Below are 16886 nucleotides of genomic sequence, written 5' to 3' on the forward strand. Positions count from 1 at the left end.
CATTGCTTAAAGAAAAAAATAAGCAAACACGTTTGGTGTTTGCCAAAAGGCATATGGGAGACTCCCCAAACATATGGAAGAAGGTACTCTGGTCTGAGCTTTTTGTCCATCAAGGAAAATGCTTTGTCTGGTGCAAACCCAACACCTCTCATCACCCCGAGAACACTATCCCCACAGTGAAGCATGGTGGTGATGTTTTTCATCTGCTGTGACTGGGAAACTGGTCAGAATTGAAGGAATGATGGTGCTAAATACAGGGAAACTCGAGGGGAAACCTGTTTCAGTCTTCCAGAGATTTGAGACTGGGACAGAGGTTCACCTTCCAGCAGGACAATGACCCTAAGCATACTGCTAAAGCATCAATCGAGTGGTTTAAGGGGAAACATTTGAATGTTTGGAATGTCCTAATCAAAGCCCAGACCTCAATCCAATTGAGAATCTGGGGTATGACTTAAAGATTGCTGTACACCAGCCGAAGCCATCCAACTTGAAGGTGCTGGAGCAGTTATGCCTTGAAGAATGGGAAAAAATCCCAGTGGCTAGATGTGCCAAGAGACTTGCAGCTGTAATTGCTGGAAAAGGTGGCTCTATAAAGTATTGCCTTTGGGGGGGGGGGGGGGGGGGGGGGGGGTGAATAGTTATGCATGCTAAAGTTCTGTTTTTGTCTTATTTGTTTCACAATAAAACATATTTTGCATCTTCAAAGTGGTAGGCATGTTGTGTCAATCAAATGATAAACCCCCCAAAAATCTATTTTAATTCCAGGTTGTAAGGCAACGAAATAGAAAAAAATGCCAAGGGGTTTGAATACTTTCACAAGCCACTAACAGTTGCTCAAAGAAAAGCTTTTACTGAACGGTATAAATGGTCAGCGTTCAAGCAACTATTGTTTGAAAAGTCATTTGTTAACCAATTTGTATCAGTTTTTTTGTCATCATAATAGGCTTCAACACATAAATCCTTGTGAAAAGCTTTTTTTATTGGTTACAATATCAACTCCTGGCAACCCATCAGTATCACCAAGCCACTGTACAAATACAAAAAAAAAAAATCTGGTGTGAAAGACTATATAAAAAACTTATTCCATAACAAGTGATTATAATGTCACACAATAGCACTGTCAGATTCATCATGGCACCAAGTCCCTGGGTTTCACTGGCTTAAAACACAAACAAATAAATAAAGATATATCTATTAAGACTGTCCCAATAGATCCAACAGCCAAAAGGCAGTGCATTCCTTTGTGTTTGTGGTGATCACTAAATGTAATGCTTATTATCAACGTCTGTTTGTTTTTCTCTATACACGCGCCTCCGTTTTCAGAACTTTGTCCAAACTCTGAAGACGTAAAAGGCGCACCTCTAAAAATACTGCTTTGATAATATTCTACCTCAATCCCCAAGGCAAGACTGTCCACAAGTCAACAGAACACATGCTGCTTCCTTACTTTTGCTTAGACCTGGAAATCCAGGCAAGTACACTCTCAGGCTTTTTAATGACTGAATATATATGTCAAGGAGACTTAAAAAAAACATCACACACACTGTTCGTTGCAGCCTGAGGCTCAGCATCCCATCAGGTAGGATACTCGTTGTCATGGCTGCTCTTACCAAATAGTCATTTCATATGATGAATACAACTATAGAAGACCGTAAAGAAATACAATGACATGGTCAAATACAGGGAGGTGGAGCACCTTCGACTACTGAAGCCTAGAAACCATTGGTCCCAGCTAACCAACATGATCAGTGGGACTGCACAGGCACATTTCAATGCGGTCACTATTTCAGGTTAAAATCGTTAATATCGGTGCATCTTATAGGGTGCTGTGGTCAAGCCTCAATTATCAGTGTTATAGGGCATCCTTTTTTGGTCATGAATAGCAAAGGTGCTCTGTTGTCCCAGGTGATGTATGAGCTGAGGAATCAACACAACCTTGCTTTCAGGAGTTGGGGATTGTTTCACTGGCAGCCATGTTGGTGAAAAAAAAAAAAAGACCAAACTTCATCCTGCCATTTTGTTATGTCTTTCCTGTCTTAAAAAGGGACACATTTCTCATTGGATCCTCATCATTCACAATGAGATTAATTTAATTTGGGGAAAACAAAGTGTTTTAATAACATTGAAGGAATGTCCATATGTTCTGGGCACTTCTCTTTTATTGGGCACTTGGGCAACAGAGGACCTTGTTACAGGCCAAGCGTAATAAAATGACACTGATTTGATTCAGATTTAGGGGAGAGAAAAAAAAAAAAAGCTGCCACTTTCTGTAAGCAAGCGAAGAGAAACAGTCAATTGTCAATGATGACATGTTTTCAGTTCACAGCTGTGGGTCAGCAAATGACATTGGCACAAATGTGAAAGCTAACACACCCGGCATGTATGTTACCCACACGAATCAGTGAGAACTTCAACACTGATATGGAATACTTTTCCATCAAAGTCACCTCCAAGATGTGTTTTTGGGGCTTAATAAACCACCAGCCATTTCTTTAACATTTATCCAATTAATGCAAAGCCAGGTAAAGCAGCTAAAAACATACAACTAAATAAACGTATATAAAAAATAAAAAATAATCACTATATGATCACAGGGTGCTCTTTGTAATCAATAAATACAACATTGTATGGTAGAAATCAGAATTGTATAAAATAATATACAACACTTTTGAGAACTGCATGCGGTTGTGGTCATCTGCTTGGCTTTTAGTGTTTACTATAGTACTGATGTGGTTCTGTGCTTCACAATTGCTTGATTTCAGCAAATCATTTGACTGTTATAGCAGGTTAAAGCCTGCCTTATTCTTTACCCAGTGCCAATTTTTCTAAACGAGACAATTATCTTCTAACGTTCTCTTGGGGCCCACTGAAATAGTGGTGCCTCATTAGGCAACTGGGTGATTGAGGTCAACTGAAATGTTGGAAAAAGTGAGTTTCTGGCCAGTTCCGGTCAATGTTGGCAATGAGATTGGCAGAATGATCTCAAGCCATAGATCCTTCTAATACGAACCACATGGATCCAATCCATGTACTAATATATATATAGTTGTTTAGGAAGTTAGGGTGTATAACTAAAGAAATAGGCACCCTTATTCAAGTGTTGCCTCCAAACCAAAGTTTTCTTGTGAGGAAAACGGAAGATGACTGATGCACAAACTAACAAAAGTCTTGTGACAGACACAGGCAACTGCCAAAATAAAGAATACATCAACATAAAGTGTGTTAAGGTGTTGGGCCACCATGAGCTGTCAGAACAGCTTCAATGCACTTTGACAGAGATTCTACAAGTGTCTGGAACTCTATTGGAGGGATGCGACAATTCTTCCAAGAGAAATTACAGCATTTGGTGTTTTGTTGATGGAAAACGCTCTCAGGCACCGCTCCAGAATCTCCCACAAGTATTCAATTGCGTTGAGATCTGGTGACTGAGAAGGCCATGGAATATGACTTACATTGTTTTCATTCTCATCAAACCATTCAGTGACCACTCGTGCCCTGTGGATGGGGGCATTGTCATCCTATGGGGGCATAGCCATGGTAGCCAAAATAATGACCTGCCCAGCATTTTAATACATGACCCTAAGCATGATGGGGTGTTAATTTCTTAACTCAGGATCCACACCTGTGTGGAAGCACCTGCTTTCAATACACGTTGTATCCCTCATTTACATCCTTTTGGCAGTTACCTGTACCTCCTCCCTGCTGTTGGGAAGTATGTTGCATGTGTTCTTTGCTTACATTTGAGGGGCATAATCTAGCCCTCTACCAAGTTAACTTTCTTCTCCAGCAATACTTAAAACTGTTGATAACATTTGTTTTGGTGAGAAAAAAAAAAAAAAAGTGTTAAATAAGGACCAACATTGTTTTTATAATAACATTACAGGCTTATGGTGGCACTGGTGATTTTTAGTGACAAGATTTTTTAAACCAACAGCGTTAACGTTACTCACTCAACTAAACCACCCTGTTGATGATTTATCAAGAATTTCTCAAATAAAATTGAAGATGACATAGCAAGAAGCTATTAAAGGCATCTTCCCTCGAGTCCACTCAGGGAAGGAATGACAGGATTTACTCACAGCTCATTGAGCAGTCATTTTTTTCACATCTTAATGCGTCGACTGACCAGCCTCTGGTAGAGACGGTATAGACTGCAAGCATTTCCAATTCTCTGTACTTCTTTAGTCCTATGATATAGGCCTGAGCTAGCTCACAGTAGCCCCATGATCACATTCCTTGGAACCCTCCCCTGTCAGTTTGGAGCCCTACGTTTGATACCATTGGGCCCTAGATTTCCCTATCCTCAGTGGTCAGATGGAGGCTGCCATTGTAAATAAGAAATTGTTCTTAACTGACTTGCCTAGTTAAATAAATGGTTAAATGTAAAGGCTTTGGCCTTTGGGGTATATGCAGTAAAGCCTCTATTAGTAATTGATCGCAACATATGTATTACATATCACACTATTGTTGATTTGCAAGGCATGGGCGTGATGTAATACTATTTGCCATACAATCGCGGTTTTGAACTTAGCTCAAGACCCCGTTTGTAAGGGCTCGAGGCTGTAGTTTCACGCTGTTTTGAGTTTGTTAGACTGCAGAGAGACTGTGCCTCCAATAACTACAGTGGCTGTGTATCACAGCCCAGTTGAACTAGTTTCTAGAAAAAGGGATTTGGCTAAAACTGCGGCATGACTAAAAAAAAAACTAACCTTATTAGTCCGTCTCTACAAAACGACCACAACAGTTGTGTTCCAAAAAAACAACATGTTTGTTGAGAGGAATGCCACCAGTTCATAACTCATATCGTTACCTATCATCAACATGAATATACAGTATTTTAGTTACAGTACATGTGTGCATGCCTTTGCCGGGTAGACCATCACACGTGCACACACACACAGAAATGTCCATTATGTTGTACATGAGGCAAGTGACAAAATCAGAATTGTGTTATCGTCTAGTACTGTGAATATTATATACATTAAACAATTTAAGGCAAATTAAACAAAAAAGGGTGGGATAAAAACTACAAAAATATATACATACACATTATATATGCATATATATATACACACACATAATGCTATGCATATATACTGTATTTATATATACATATTACACACGGACTGTCCTCTAATTTGGCGGTAACCACGGTAACATGCGCTCTAGTGCCCCCCCTGTCCAAAAACAAGAGGGGTTGCGAGGGTTTGGGGGGTTTTTCTCGCTTTTTTTTCTCTTCATCCCGTTTCGGAATTTTTGTGTTTTTTGATTGGCCATTCTAACGGTGGGTACTGAAAGCTCTGTGGTTTTAATTGGTGGGCAAAAAAAAATGTCACCTGGAAAAGGTAGAAAGAGTTATTACTTTCTCCCAGCGGTGCCGGCTGTGGATTGGACGGGTGGAAGGTGGTGGTGGGAGACAGTGTTCACCCTCAAGTCCAGCCCAGTAGTATGGGTGGGTGGGATGGTGGGGGGGGAGGACGTGAGCTGGAGGGTTTAATTCCAGATTCTGAGGAAACTGTCCCATGAGCCCGTGGCTACAGCCATGCCGTCGTCTGTCACGCCTAAACAGCTCACCCTGTTGTCGTGACCGGCCAGGACACCTAGAAATAGAAGGGGGGATGGAAAGAGGGGGAAATGGAGAGAGAGAGGGGAGAGCAAGAGAGAGAGAGAGAGAGAGAGCAAGAGAGAGCAAGAGAGAGAGAGCGATAGAGAGAGAGGGGGAGCGATAGAGAGAGAGGGGGAGATGGAGAGAAGGGAACAATAGAAGGGATGGTCATTGTGAGTCAACGTACAGCCAGTGTTTAACCAACTATGTTTCTGTCGATGAGTGCAACTGCCAAATGAATACCTTGCACAAAACCTTAAGGGGGGACCAAGAAAGGTTGCATTTAAAAAAAAAAGTGATTTGAATTAGAGGCCTGGTGAGGCCCCCTCCACTACTGTACCTGCACGCTCGGCCTTGAGGGTGTCCCACACGTTGCAGTTGAAGTCGTCGTAGCCGGCCAGCAGCAGACGGCCACTCTTGGAGAAGGCCACTGAGGTGATGCCGCAGATGATGTTGTCGTGCGAGTATATCATCAGCTCTTGGTCGGCGCGCAGGTCGAACAGGCGGCAGGTGGCGTCGTCCGAGCCCGTGGTGAAGGCGTTGCCGTTGGGGAAGAACTGCACCACAGAAAACAGAGAGAATGGGTTAGGTATAGTGAATGAAGTTATAACAGAGAGAATGGGTTAGGTATAGTGAATTAAGTTATTATTACAATGTACTTTGTCTTATACATTTTCTATACTCACTGCTTTATCTAATGTGACATGATGGTTTATAATAATCTATGTTCGTGTAAGCTGATCGTGATGCTAAATGTACATTTCCTTCTTCGGATGGACAAAGTAAAATTCTAGGGCGTATCACTTTACCACGACAGGGTCAAGCAAGTACAACTACCCCAAACAGTTACAGAACATACGGGTCGCTCCACAAAGAGTACATTTAGCATCCCTTTGATATTTGAAGTAGAAATTGTGCCGCTTGTTACTCTTTATTGTTTTGAAAAAGACTAATCAAATCCAAATATTGAACAAATTTATTGTGCACCAATATTTAATTTTTAAAAGCCTGTTATATTAAATGAAGTGTCTCTTAATATATAAATAAAAAATTTATATGAATAAAGACTTGCTTAAGTGCCAAAAATCTGCATTTTGACATGTCCCTCGTCATGTTATTCCGACTTCTTTCATTGTAGAGCCCTAGTTATGTTCTTGCTTTGATAAAGTCATTCCTAAAAAAGTATTATTTATTTCATGTGATTTAGTGATTCATTTTACATCTTGAATGAGCAGTGAATGGAAACTGTGGAGTTCCAGTGTGTAGAACAGCACTTGCCCAGTAAGAACTTCCTGTAAAAGCCGTTCACCACTGGTAAGAACTTCCTGTAAAAGCCGTTGACCACTGGTAAGAACTTCCTGTAAAAGCCGTTCACCACTGGAACCAACTTCCAGAATGGTTCAAAAGTGTGGCTAGTTGGCAAGATCGAGATACCTAGAATGATTCAGATAGTCAAATCGTGTTTTTTTCCCTTATTTTTTTTTGTGGTGGAAAACAGAGTGCATGAAACATAACACATCCACCAGAATGAAGTGATTTGTTAAAACATTTCTAGGCTGTTTGTGAAGCTTTCATTCAATTGCCCGTCCCTGTTGCACACACCAAGCTTCCATTTCCCCTGTCACAAGGAGATTAATGGCAAATTTAAAATAAAAGCCTCAACTGTGACACAGTCTAATCTGTTACTTAATTGCACTTTAATGGCACTTACTATAGTCTTTTTTTATTTTACCCCTTGAGACGGGAAAACATGTTTTTTTATTAAGTTGAACATGTACTCTTTATAACAGAATGTAAAAATGTGATGAAATCACGTTAGTTAAACTACCCAAAATGTAGTCTATTTGTCACGAACGTCATAATCCTCCTCGCCTGAGGAGGAGCAAGGATCGGACCAAAGCGCAGTGTGGTTTGAATACATACTTGAATTTATTTAACGAAGACGAAACGAAGAACACTTGACAAACTAACAAAACAACAAACGAACGAACGTGAAGCTATACTACGACAAGTGCAGAAACAGGCAACTTACGTAATGACATAGACAATAACCCACAACACAAAACAGACTACCTAAATATGGTTCCCAATCAGAGACAACACAAAACACCTGCCTCTGATTGAGAACCATGTCAGGCCAAACTAGAAAACCCCACATAGAAACAGACAACATAGAAGTGCCCACCACAACTCACGCCCTGACCATACTAAATAAAGACAAAACAAAGGAAAATAAAGGTCAGAACATGACAGTATTTGTAGAAAGACCCATTAGTTTCCTTATATCCTACAATCCATTTTCAGGTTGTCTTCTTCTTACTAGAATAAGAATCAGATTACATTGTCAGACAAATCTGTATCGTTTTCTGGCGATGTTAGCAAAGAAAGTAAATATGATATACCCAATATAATATTTGTGGTATCTGGTCTGGAAAGCTTTAGGATAACATGTTTGTGTGCTGTATGTTAATTACCATCCTACAATATGAAAGTTATTCATATTAAAACACTATTTAACTCCTGGGTCTACTACTTACGCAGACAGCGTTAATGTCGGACACGTGGCCAGTGAAGGACTGCCTGCACATGCCGTCCCGGACATCCCACAGCTTGGAGGAGGCGTCACAGGCCCCCGACACAAAGGTCTTGAAGTCTGGACTGAGGGACAGGCTCATCACGTCCCCAGTGTGGCCCGTAAAGCTAGTGGCCATCTGACCCGTCTCGATGTCCCATAAAGCACTGATAGAGGGGTGAGGGGGAGAAAGAGAGGAGGTATAAAGGTACAGGGGAGATGTTGAGACTTGAAATGATTGGATGATGAATGGGAAGGTGCACTGGTTTCTCCTGTGTGTGTGTTACAGTCTGACACACACAGGTGTTAAGGTAAAAATCTAGATGGTAAGGTAAAAAGTGTTGAGTGGTATATCTGAGTGTTACTTCTAGTGGGGTTAACGCCTGTGTTATATCTGAGTATTGATTCTAGTGGGGTTAACGCCAGTGGGATTGAAATTGACGCCACGTGGTGAATAAATGAAATGTTATTTGAATCTAAGTGGAATCAACACTACATGGTGTTGTTGTTACTCGACGGAGTTGAATTAATTTTCGTTTTTTTATTTAACCTTTATTTAACATTGGCAGGTCAGTTAAGAACAAATTCTTATTTACAATGACGGCCTACCCCGGCCAAACCCTAAGTCAGATGACGCTGGGCCAATTGTGAGCCGCCCTATGGGGCTCCCAATCACGGCCGGTTGTGATACAGCCTGGAATCGAACCAAGGTCTGTAATGATGCCTCTAGCACTGAGATGCAGTGCCTTAGACCGCTGCGTCACTCGGGAGCCCACTTTGTTAACTCTCTCTGCGTGAAAAAGACCTGGAAGGGTCCTCAATCATTCTTCCCAGAATGCTTTGTTACAGGTATATAATATCTATGTTTCTGCATGCACAGTGATTGATTAATTGATCTCATACTATACAAAGATAAATAACTAAAACAATTCTAAACTAATCCACCCGTTACTGAAATGGTTGTTCCAGTTTAGATGGTTTAGGTCACGGATTGGCATTTGTTGGTCTGCGGAATGTGTAGAATTGCAGGAAATGAACTCTAAAACCTTCTAAAATAGTACTTGAGTACCCCTGATCTAGAGCGTCAAGTTGTGTTCTTCCTCCCACACTACATCAATAAACTCACCAGGTTGTGTCCCCGGAACTAGTGACAATCTGGTTGTCATCCAGGAAACGACAGCAAGACAAATAGCCTGAAAAATAGAGGTTGAAACTCACCATTTGGGCTAAATACATCGTATTAACATCAATACCATATTATGTCATTACCGGTACATTTCATAGCGGTTCTCAGAGCATCCTTTTTAAAATGAAATATTCTTAGTATAACAAACTAGGCTTGAACCAATCAAAGACGTTGAGGAGTTGAAATTATTCCATTTCCTCTCTAAAATGGCAGTATTCCGTACTCTTAAAAAAGCCTTCTCCAGTGTGTACCTGTGTGTCCGGGTAGCTCGCGGGTGACGCGCACATTTCCCTCACGGGTCTTCAGGCTGTAGATAGAACAGATGTTGTCCAGGCCTCCGCACGCCACGTAGTTCCCAGAGGGCGCGTAGGCACAGGTCATCACCCAGGAGGAGCGCAGCGGGATGGCATGCATCTACGACGGAACACACAAATTATTGTTTAACGCTTGTTAGCTCCAGGGCTGCACAACAAAAAAAATCTGTCCATTCAGAAAGGATCAAATCCTAACTTGAGATCTGCACGCATAACCTGTATTTTGGCATCCAAAGTCCAAGTTCAAGTTATGCGTGCAGATCTTATGTTAGGATCCATCCTGAAGTGAATTGACATTCAAATTCGGGAATAGAAATATCCTTGGAAATAAGAGGCAATTCTTTCGGGCTAATTCACTTTTTTATTCAACCTTTATTTAAGTAAGGGCGAATTCACTTCCTGATATGACCTAATTGGAAATTGAGTTGAACCCAACCATGCTTACATTCCACTCCTGAGTGATTAAGTTAAGACAGTATGCAGAAAAGAACCAAGAACAACGAGGATAGCAGTGTTTGCTACAGTGTGAGGTATTTTACTGGTGTCCGTTTGTCCTTGATGTTATTTGAGAGACGGAATTTACGCAGGTGCAGTATAATGTAAGTCTTACCTTGTTAGTTGTGTAACTGTCCCAAATGATTAATTTGCCATCTTGGGAGGCGCTTACAAGTAACCTAGACGCCAGAGAGTATGGTTTCATTATATTGAAGGGTTTGACCTGTCACCACATCACACTGGCATACAAAAAAAAAGCAATGAAGCTAGTTAGAGGACACCTAATGCATGCATAACTAATGTAGCCAGAAAACCTTCTGCTTCTAAAGCAGTTTAAATGCAGTGTGACTCTGGATACTCTGGATATGCCAGGATCGCTGTACGATCCGTCCAGGATAGCGACCACTTTGGATGAGCCATTTCATGTAATATTAATTGCCTCAGTTATCTGGAAGGCGCTACAGTCGAGAGGGGAGGCAGGGAGAGACAGAGGGAGAGAGAAAGAGATAGGGAAAGTGAAAGAAAGGTGGAGAGACGGGAAAGGAAACCAATAGAGCGAAAGGGGGAGGAAGAATAGAGAGGTAATGAGAGAAAATTAGGTACAGAAAGAGGGAGATCGCCTACCCCCCCCCCCAACCCCACCCCCCCATTTCCCTGCCACCCACTGTCTGTGTTTCCGTCTCTCCAGTGATAGGAAGTGGATCCCCCCCCCCCATCTGTAGTGAGCCAAGCTCTCAATAAAGGGAGAGCTGTGCTGCTAAAATGTCAACTACTGTATATAAAATAAACACAGGCTGTTTGTCCTCCAGGTGGTTCACTCAGTGCAGACGCACAATCGGATGTATTTGGGAGCTGTAAGAATGAGCACCGGTAAAGCATACTTTTACTCCAACGGCTCACATTTAAAATCAGAGTATCAATTTGAAAATCAGTCGATGAGACTGTACTAGTCCGCATAGCAACAGTACAGTGACTGGTTAAAATGTGCCACTGCTCTATGTGGCGTAGTATTGAACTAGTAGCACATAGAAGTGGATTGAATCCATAACTAGCTAACAGTGTAAGGAACTTTTGACTTTCTGTCCAAAACCCACAGGACACGAGCAGCCAGTGGTTAAGAATATGGAGTTTTAGTAGTGGTGGTAGTAGTAGTGGTGTAGTATAGCAGCCGTAGTGGTAGTAGTATATTAGTAGTATAGTAGCAGTAGTGGTACAAACTAGTAGTAGTACTAATAATACATTTCAGTTCAGAGTATCAATTTGAAAATCAGTCGATGAGACTGTACTAGTCCGCATAGCAACAGTACAGTGACTGGTTAAAATGTGCCACTGCTCTATGTGGCGTAGTATTGAACTAGTAGCACATAGAAGTGGATTGAATCCATAACTAGCTAACAGTGTAAGGAACTTTTGACTTTCTGTCCAAAACCCACAGGACACGAGCAGCCAGTGGTTAAGAATATGGAGTTTTAGTAGTGGTGGTAGTAGTAGTGGTGTAGTATAGCAGCCGTAGTGGTAGTAGTATATTAGTAGTATAGTAGCAGTAGTGGTACAAACTAGTAGTAGTACTAATAATACATTTCAGTTCAGAGTATCAATTTGAAAATCAGTCGATGAGACTGTACTAGTCCGCATAGCAACAGTACAGTGACTGGTTAAAATGTGCCACTGCTCTATGTGGCGTAGTATTGAACTAGTAGCACATAGAAGTGGATTGAATCCATAACTAGCTAACAGTGTAAGGAACTTTTGACTTTCTGTCCAAAACCCACAGGACACGAGCAGCCAGTGGTTAAGAATATGGAGTTTTAGTAGTGGTGGTAGTAGTAGTGGTGTAGTATAGCAGCCGTAGTGGTAGTAGTATATTAGTAGTATAGTAGCAGTAGTGGTACAAACTAGTAGTAGTACTAATAATACATTTCAGTTCTATAGTGCTTTTCATTAGAGTTACCTCATAGGACTTAGGCAAAAATAAAAGGACAAAAACATTTAGAATCAAGGGAGGTAAAATAACAGTATCAATAGAAGTATAGTAGTAGAAGTACTGTAGTAGTATAAACAGTGTAGAAGTAGTCGAAGTATTATATCAATAGAAGAATTGTAGTAGTATAATGATTATGTCAATAGAAGTATAGTAATAGTAGTAGAGTAGAATATTATTAGTATAGTAGTAGTAGAAGTATAGTAGTAGTACAATATAAGCAGTAGTATTGCAGTAGTAAAAGCGTAGTAGTATTATGTCAATATAAGTACAGTAGCAGTATAGAAGTAGTAGTATAGCAGTAGTAGAATTATAGTAGTAGTACAAGTATAGTAGTAGTATAGCAATAGTAAAGTAGACGTATTGTAGTAGTATAGTATACGTATTGTAGTATAGTAGAAGTAGAAGTATTGTAGTACTATGGTATCAGTAGTAGTAGAAGTATAGTAGTAGAAGTACTGTAGTAGTAGTAGTATAATAATTATTGTAGTAGTAGACGTATTGTTGTAGTAGTAGAAGTATTGTAGTAATAGTACTATAAATATGGTAGTAGTAGTAGTAGAGCAGTAGTAGAAATATTGTAGTAATAGTAGAAGTATTGTAGTAGTAGAAGTATAGTAGTACGATAGTATCAGAAGTAGCATTGCCAGACCTGGAGTCGGTGCCCCAGTGCATTGCATAGATCTTGGCGAGGTGGCCCCTGAGAGTACGCCGCGTCCTCATCTGTATCCGGCCCACTGAGTCCAGACCAGCTGTGATCTGCCAAGACACCAGGCCCAAAGGAAACATCATCAGCATAATCCACCACAGTCTTTCATAAACTTCAGGCTAGTCTGGAGTTCAATCCAAATATGTCAATGTTATTTCATAGCCTAATAGCTACGCCATTTGCTTTATAGCTATGTTTGTTTCACAGCTATTTGAGTCTTAGCTTAGTGGTTAATATTCAATCAAAATTGATACAGGGTCTACATGGTAACAATAGAAACCCCCTGGGATTTCAGATGGTCACAAGACGCTCATTTTCAAGCGTAACAATGTTCTTCCTTATCCTGAAAGCCTGCTTACTGGTTGCGATTGGAAGGAGACCAACAGGTCATGTAGATGGTGGTAAATGTTTGGCTTTATCAAGCACACTAGATGGCTTGATCCAAGCTATAGCATGCACTTATTTATATGTACAGTTGAAGTCGGAAGTTTACATATACCTTCGCCAAATACATTTAAACTCAGTTTTTCACAATTCCTGACATTTAATCCGAGTAACAATTCCCTGTCTTAGGTCAGTTAGGATCACCACTTTATTTTAAGAATGTGAAATGTCAGAATAATAGTTGAGATAATGATTTATTTCAGCTTTTATTTCTTTCATTACATTCCCAGTGGGTCAGAAGTTTACATACACTCAATTAGTATTTGGTAGCATTGCCTTTAAATTGTTTAACTTGGGTCAAACGTTACGGGTAGCCTTCCACAAGCTTCCCACAATAAGTTGTGTGAATTTTGGCCCATTCCTCCTGACAGAGCTGGTGTAACTCAGTCAGGTTTTCTAGGCCTCTTTGCCCGTACACGCTTTTTCAGTTCTGCCAACAAATTTTCTATGGGATTGAGGTCAGGGCTTTGTGATGGCCACTCTAATACCATGACTTTGTTGTCCTTAAGCTATTTTGCCACAACTTTGGAAGTATGCTTGTGGTCATTGTCCATTTGGAAGACCCATTTGCGACCAAGCTTTAACTTCCTGACTGATGTCTTGAGATGTTGCTTCAGTATATCCACATAACTTTCCTGCCTCATGATGCCATCTATTTTGTGAAGTGCACCAGTCCCTCCTGCAGCAAAGCACCCCCACAACATGACGCTGCCAGCCCCGTGCTTCACGGTTGGGATGGTGTTCTTCGGCTTGCAAGCCTCCCCCTTTTTCCTCAAAACATAACGACGGTCATTATGGCCAAACAGTTCTAGTTTTGTTTCATCAGACCAGAGGACATTTCTCCAAAAAGTACAATCTTTGTCCCCATGTGCAGTCTGGAAATTGCTCCCAAGGATGAACCAGACGTATGGAGGTCTACAATTTTTTTTCTGAGGTCTTGGCTGATTTATTTTGATTTTCCCATGATGTCAGGCAAAGAGGCACTGAGTTTGAAGGTATGCCTTGAAATACATCCACAGTTACACCTCCAATTGACTCAAATGGTGTAAATTAGCCTAACAGAAGCTTCTAAAGCCATGACATCATTTTCTGAAATTTTCCAAGCTGTTTAAAGGCACAGTCAACTTAGTGTATGTGAAATTCTGACCCACTGGAGTTGTGATACAGTGAATTATAAGTCAAATAATCTGTCTGTAAACAATGGTTTGAAAAATGACTTGTGTCATGCACAAAGTAGATGCCCTAACCAACTTGCCAAAACTATAGTTTGTTAACAAGAAATTTGTGGAGTGGTTGAAAAACTAGTATTAATGACTCCAACCTAAGTATATGTAAACTTCTGTAAGTAAATATGTAATCTCAATTTGTTGAATCCTTTACCTGTGAAAGAGTGGAGTCACTACAGGCTTTCCTAGCATCCTGTAAAACAACAACATGGCAAAGTTCAGAGTTTTGAGAGACTGAAAGGTGCGAACATATAAGGAAACAGGAAACAGAGTATATCAGACAGCAGTTCCAGTATGAATATAATATGATTTTAATGGCTGATAGATAAATGCCAAGGAATGGCATTGAATGCTTATCTAAAACAATATTCTGCAAAGATCTTTACGGTTTAGATTTCTCGAGTCAAGGATTCAATACAGACAGAGACACACACACACACACACACACACACACACCATACCCGGATTTGATTGCGTAGTTGCTCTGCTTCCTGCCGTAACTGTTCCAGCTCACTCATTGTCCCTCTGTGATGTGTTCAGGAATACTGGGTTTGTAAAAAAAAAACACACACAGACGAGTTGATACCTGCAAAACACAGACAGACAAACTTTCAGAGGAGCACTTCCCTAGGCTGGAATAAACACAGACATCCTGTGGATGGGCCTGCTTTGGCCTAAGTGGAGGGGCAATAGCCTGTACCCAGACACAGGCAGCCTGTACCCAGACACAGAAAGCCTGTACCCAGACACAGAAAGCCTGTACCCAGACACAGAAAGCCTGTACCCAGACACAGGCAGCCTGTACCCAGACACAGGCAGCCTGTACCCAGACACCACTAGGGGAGGCCCTGGTCTTCAATCCCCTCCAGTCTGGTTCAAAAGGTCATAGACGCACAAGACTCTGACCTTTTCCACTCAATCAGGCCTGGTGTTTTGCATTGTACTGTTTTAGCGCAATGCCCGGCCCTGCCATTGATTGTTTGAATATGATTTAATGTGCAAATGAAGGGTGTAACTGTACTATAACACTAGGCTGTGTGTGTGTCACCACTTCCTTTACCCAGGGGAGCCTGAATGTGGGTCACGGAGCACTCTTCAGAAATGTTTGGAGCGCCAGGCCCCTTTCATTTTGCAGCATTCTATCCAGAATCAAATGTACTTATAAAGCCCTTTTTACATCAGACGATGTCACAAAGTGTTATACAGAAACCCAAGCAATGCAGATGTGGTGCGACGCAACCCTGGATTAGTGTTTAAGTGTCATTTCGGTAATTTAGCAATTAGTCTCCTAGGGAATTGATTTGTTCCACATTGGGAAAATAAATAACGTTCGTGAGAGAATGTGCAAAGCTGTCAAGGCAAAGGGTGGCTACTTTGAAAAATCTCAAATATAAAATTGATTTTGATTTGTTTAACATTTTTTTGGTTACTACATGATTTCATGTGTTATTTCATAGTTTTGATGTCTTCACTATTATTCTACAATGTAGAAAATAGTAAAAAGAAAAGAAACCCTGGAATGAGTAGGCGTGTCCAAACTTTTGACTGGTACAGTGTGTGTGTGTGTGTGTGTGTGTGTGTGTGTGTGTGTGTGTGTGTGTGTGTGTGTGTGTGTGTGTGAGAGAGACGCCTGGGGAAGGAACCAAAAGAAGTGACATATATAGGGAAGATAATCAGGGAAGTGATTGGAGGCCAGGTGAGTCTAACGATGGTCACAGGTGTGCACCATAATGAGCAGCCTGGTGACCTATATGCTGGAGAGCGAGCACACTTGACAATAATCATTATTTTTTCCATGATTCCAACAGTTTACCCAAGTGTTTATCTAAATTGGAAGTCAAATCGCAATTGCAACATTTGGTTAAAAATAAGGCCTAGATTTTTTGCCCATATCTTGCAGCCCTACATGGCAGTAAGGAAATGATCTCAAATGAATGCAGGAAAGAAAGATGAAAATTGATACAATTATTTTTGGTTGAAGCTTAATTGAACAGTAGAAAACAATCAGAATGGAGAAATACCGGTTGAAATCATTTACAATGTACAGTCATGGCCAAAAATATTGGCACCCGTGCACTTTTTTCAAGTAACTCACAATTTTCCCTAAAAATAAGTTGAAACTGAACAAAGTATTTAGTCTCCACAACTCTTTATTTCACTGTTAATATTACAGAACCTTTGTTTTTGATTCAGAACTTAATATATCCATTTAAATCTGAAAATAAACAGAAATGGCATTGACAAAATTATTGACACCCTAGACTTAATATTTGGTAGCACAGCCTTTGGTTAAAAAAATTGCTGCAATCAAGTGCTTCCTAGCACCATCAATGCGCTTCCTGCACCTCTGTACT

At 40.7% G+C, this 16886-nt stretch overlaps 1 protein-coding gene across 10 annotated transcripts in view; it reads right to left on the bottom strand.

Moving 5' to 3' along the window:
- Positions 1–958: 958 nt before the first annotated feature.
- LOC129867445 (guanine nucleotide-binding protein subunit beta-4) overlaps positions 959–16886 on the bottom strand; it is a 39413-nt gene continuing 23485 nt past the window's right edge. For 7 of the 10 annotated variants that reach the window (XM_055940863.1, XM_055940865.1, XM_055940864.1 and 4 more), the window contains 9 exons: positions 14994–15118; positions 14687–14725; positions 12806–12912; positions 10288–10351; positions 9615–9777; positions 9304–9370; positions 8143–8344; positions 5946–6162; positions 959–5600 (listed from right to left, as the gene is read on the bottom strand). In XM_055940863.1, coding sequence (XP_055796838.1) covers positions 5494–5600; positions 5946–6162; positions 8143–8344; positions 9304–9370; positions 9615–9777; positions 10288–10351; positions 12806–12912; positions 14687–14725; positions 14994–15050 — 1023 coding nt within the window. In that variant the 5' untranslated portion in view covers positions 15051–15118 and the 3' untranslated portion in view covers positions 959–5493. The remainder of the gene's footprint in view (positions 5601–5945; positions 6163–8142; positions 8345–9303; positions 9371–9614; positions 9778–10287; positions 10352–12805; positions 12913–14686; positions 14726–14993; positions 15119–16886) is intronic. The other 3 variants (XM_055940869.1, XM_055940870.1, XM_055940866.1) reach the window with 1 other exon arrangement.

This window comes from Salvelinus fontinalis, chromosome 12 (assembly GCF_029448725.1).
Source record: "Salvelinus fontinalis isolate EN_2023a chromosome 12, ASM2944872v1, whole genome shotgun sequence".
Lineage (NCBI taxonomy): Eukaryota > Metazoa > Chordata > Actinopteri > Salmoniformes > Salmonidae > Salvelinus > Salvelinus fontinalis.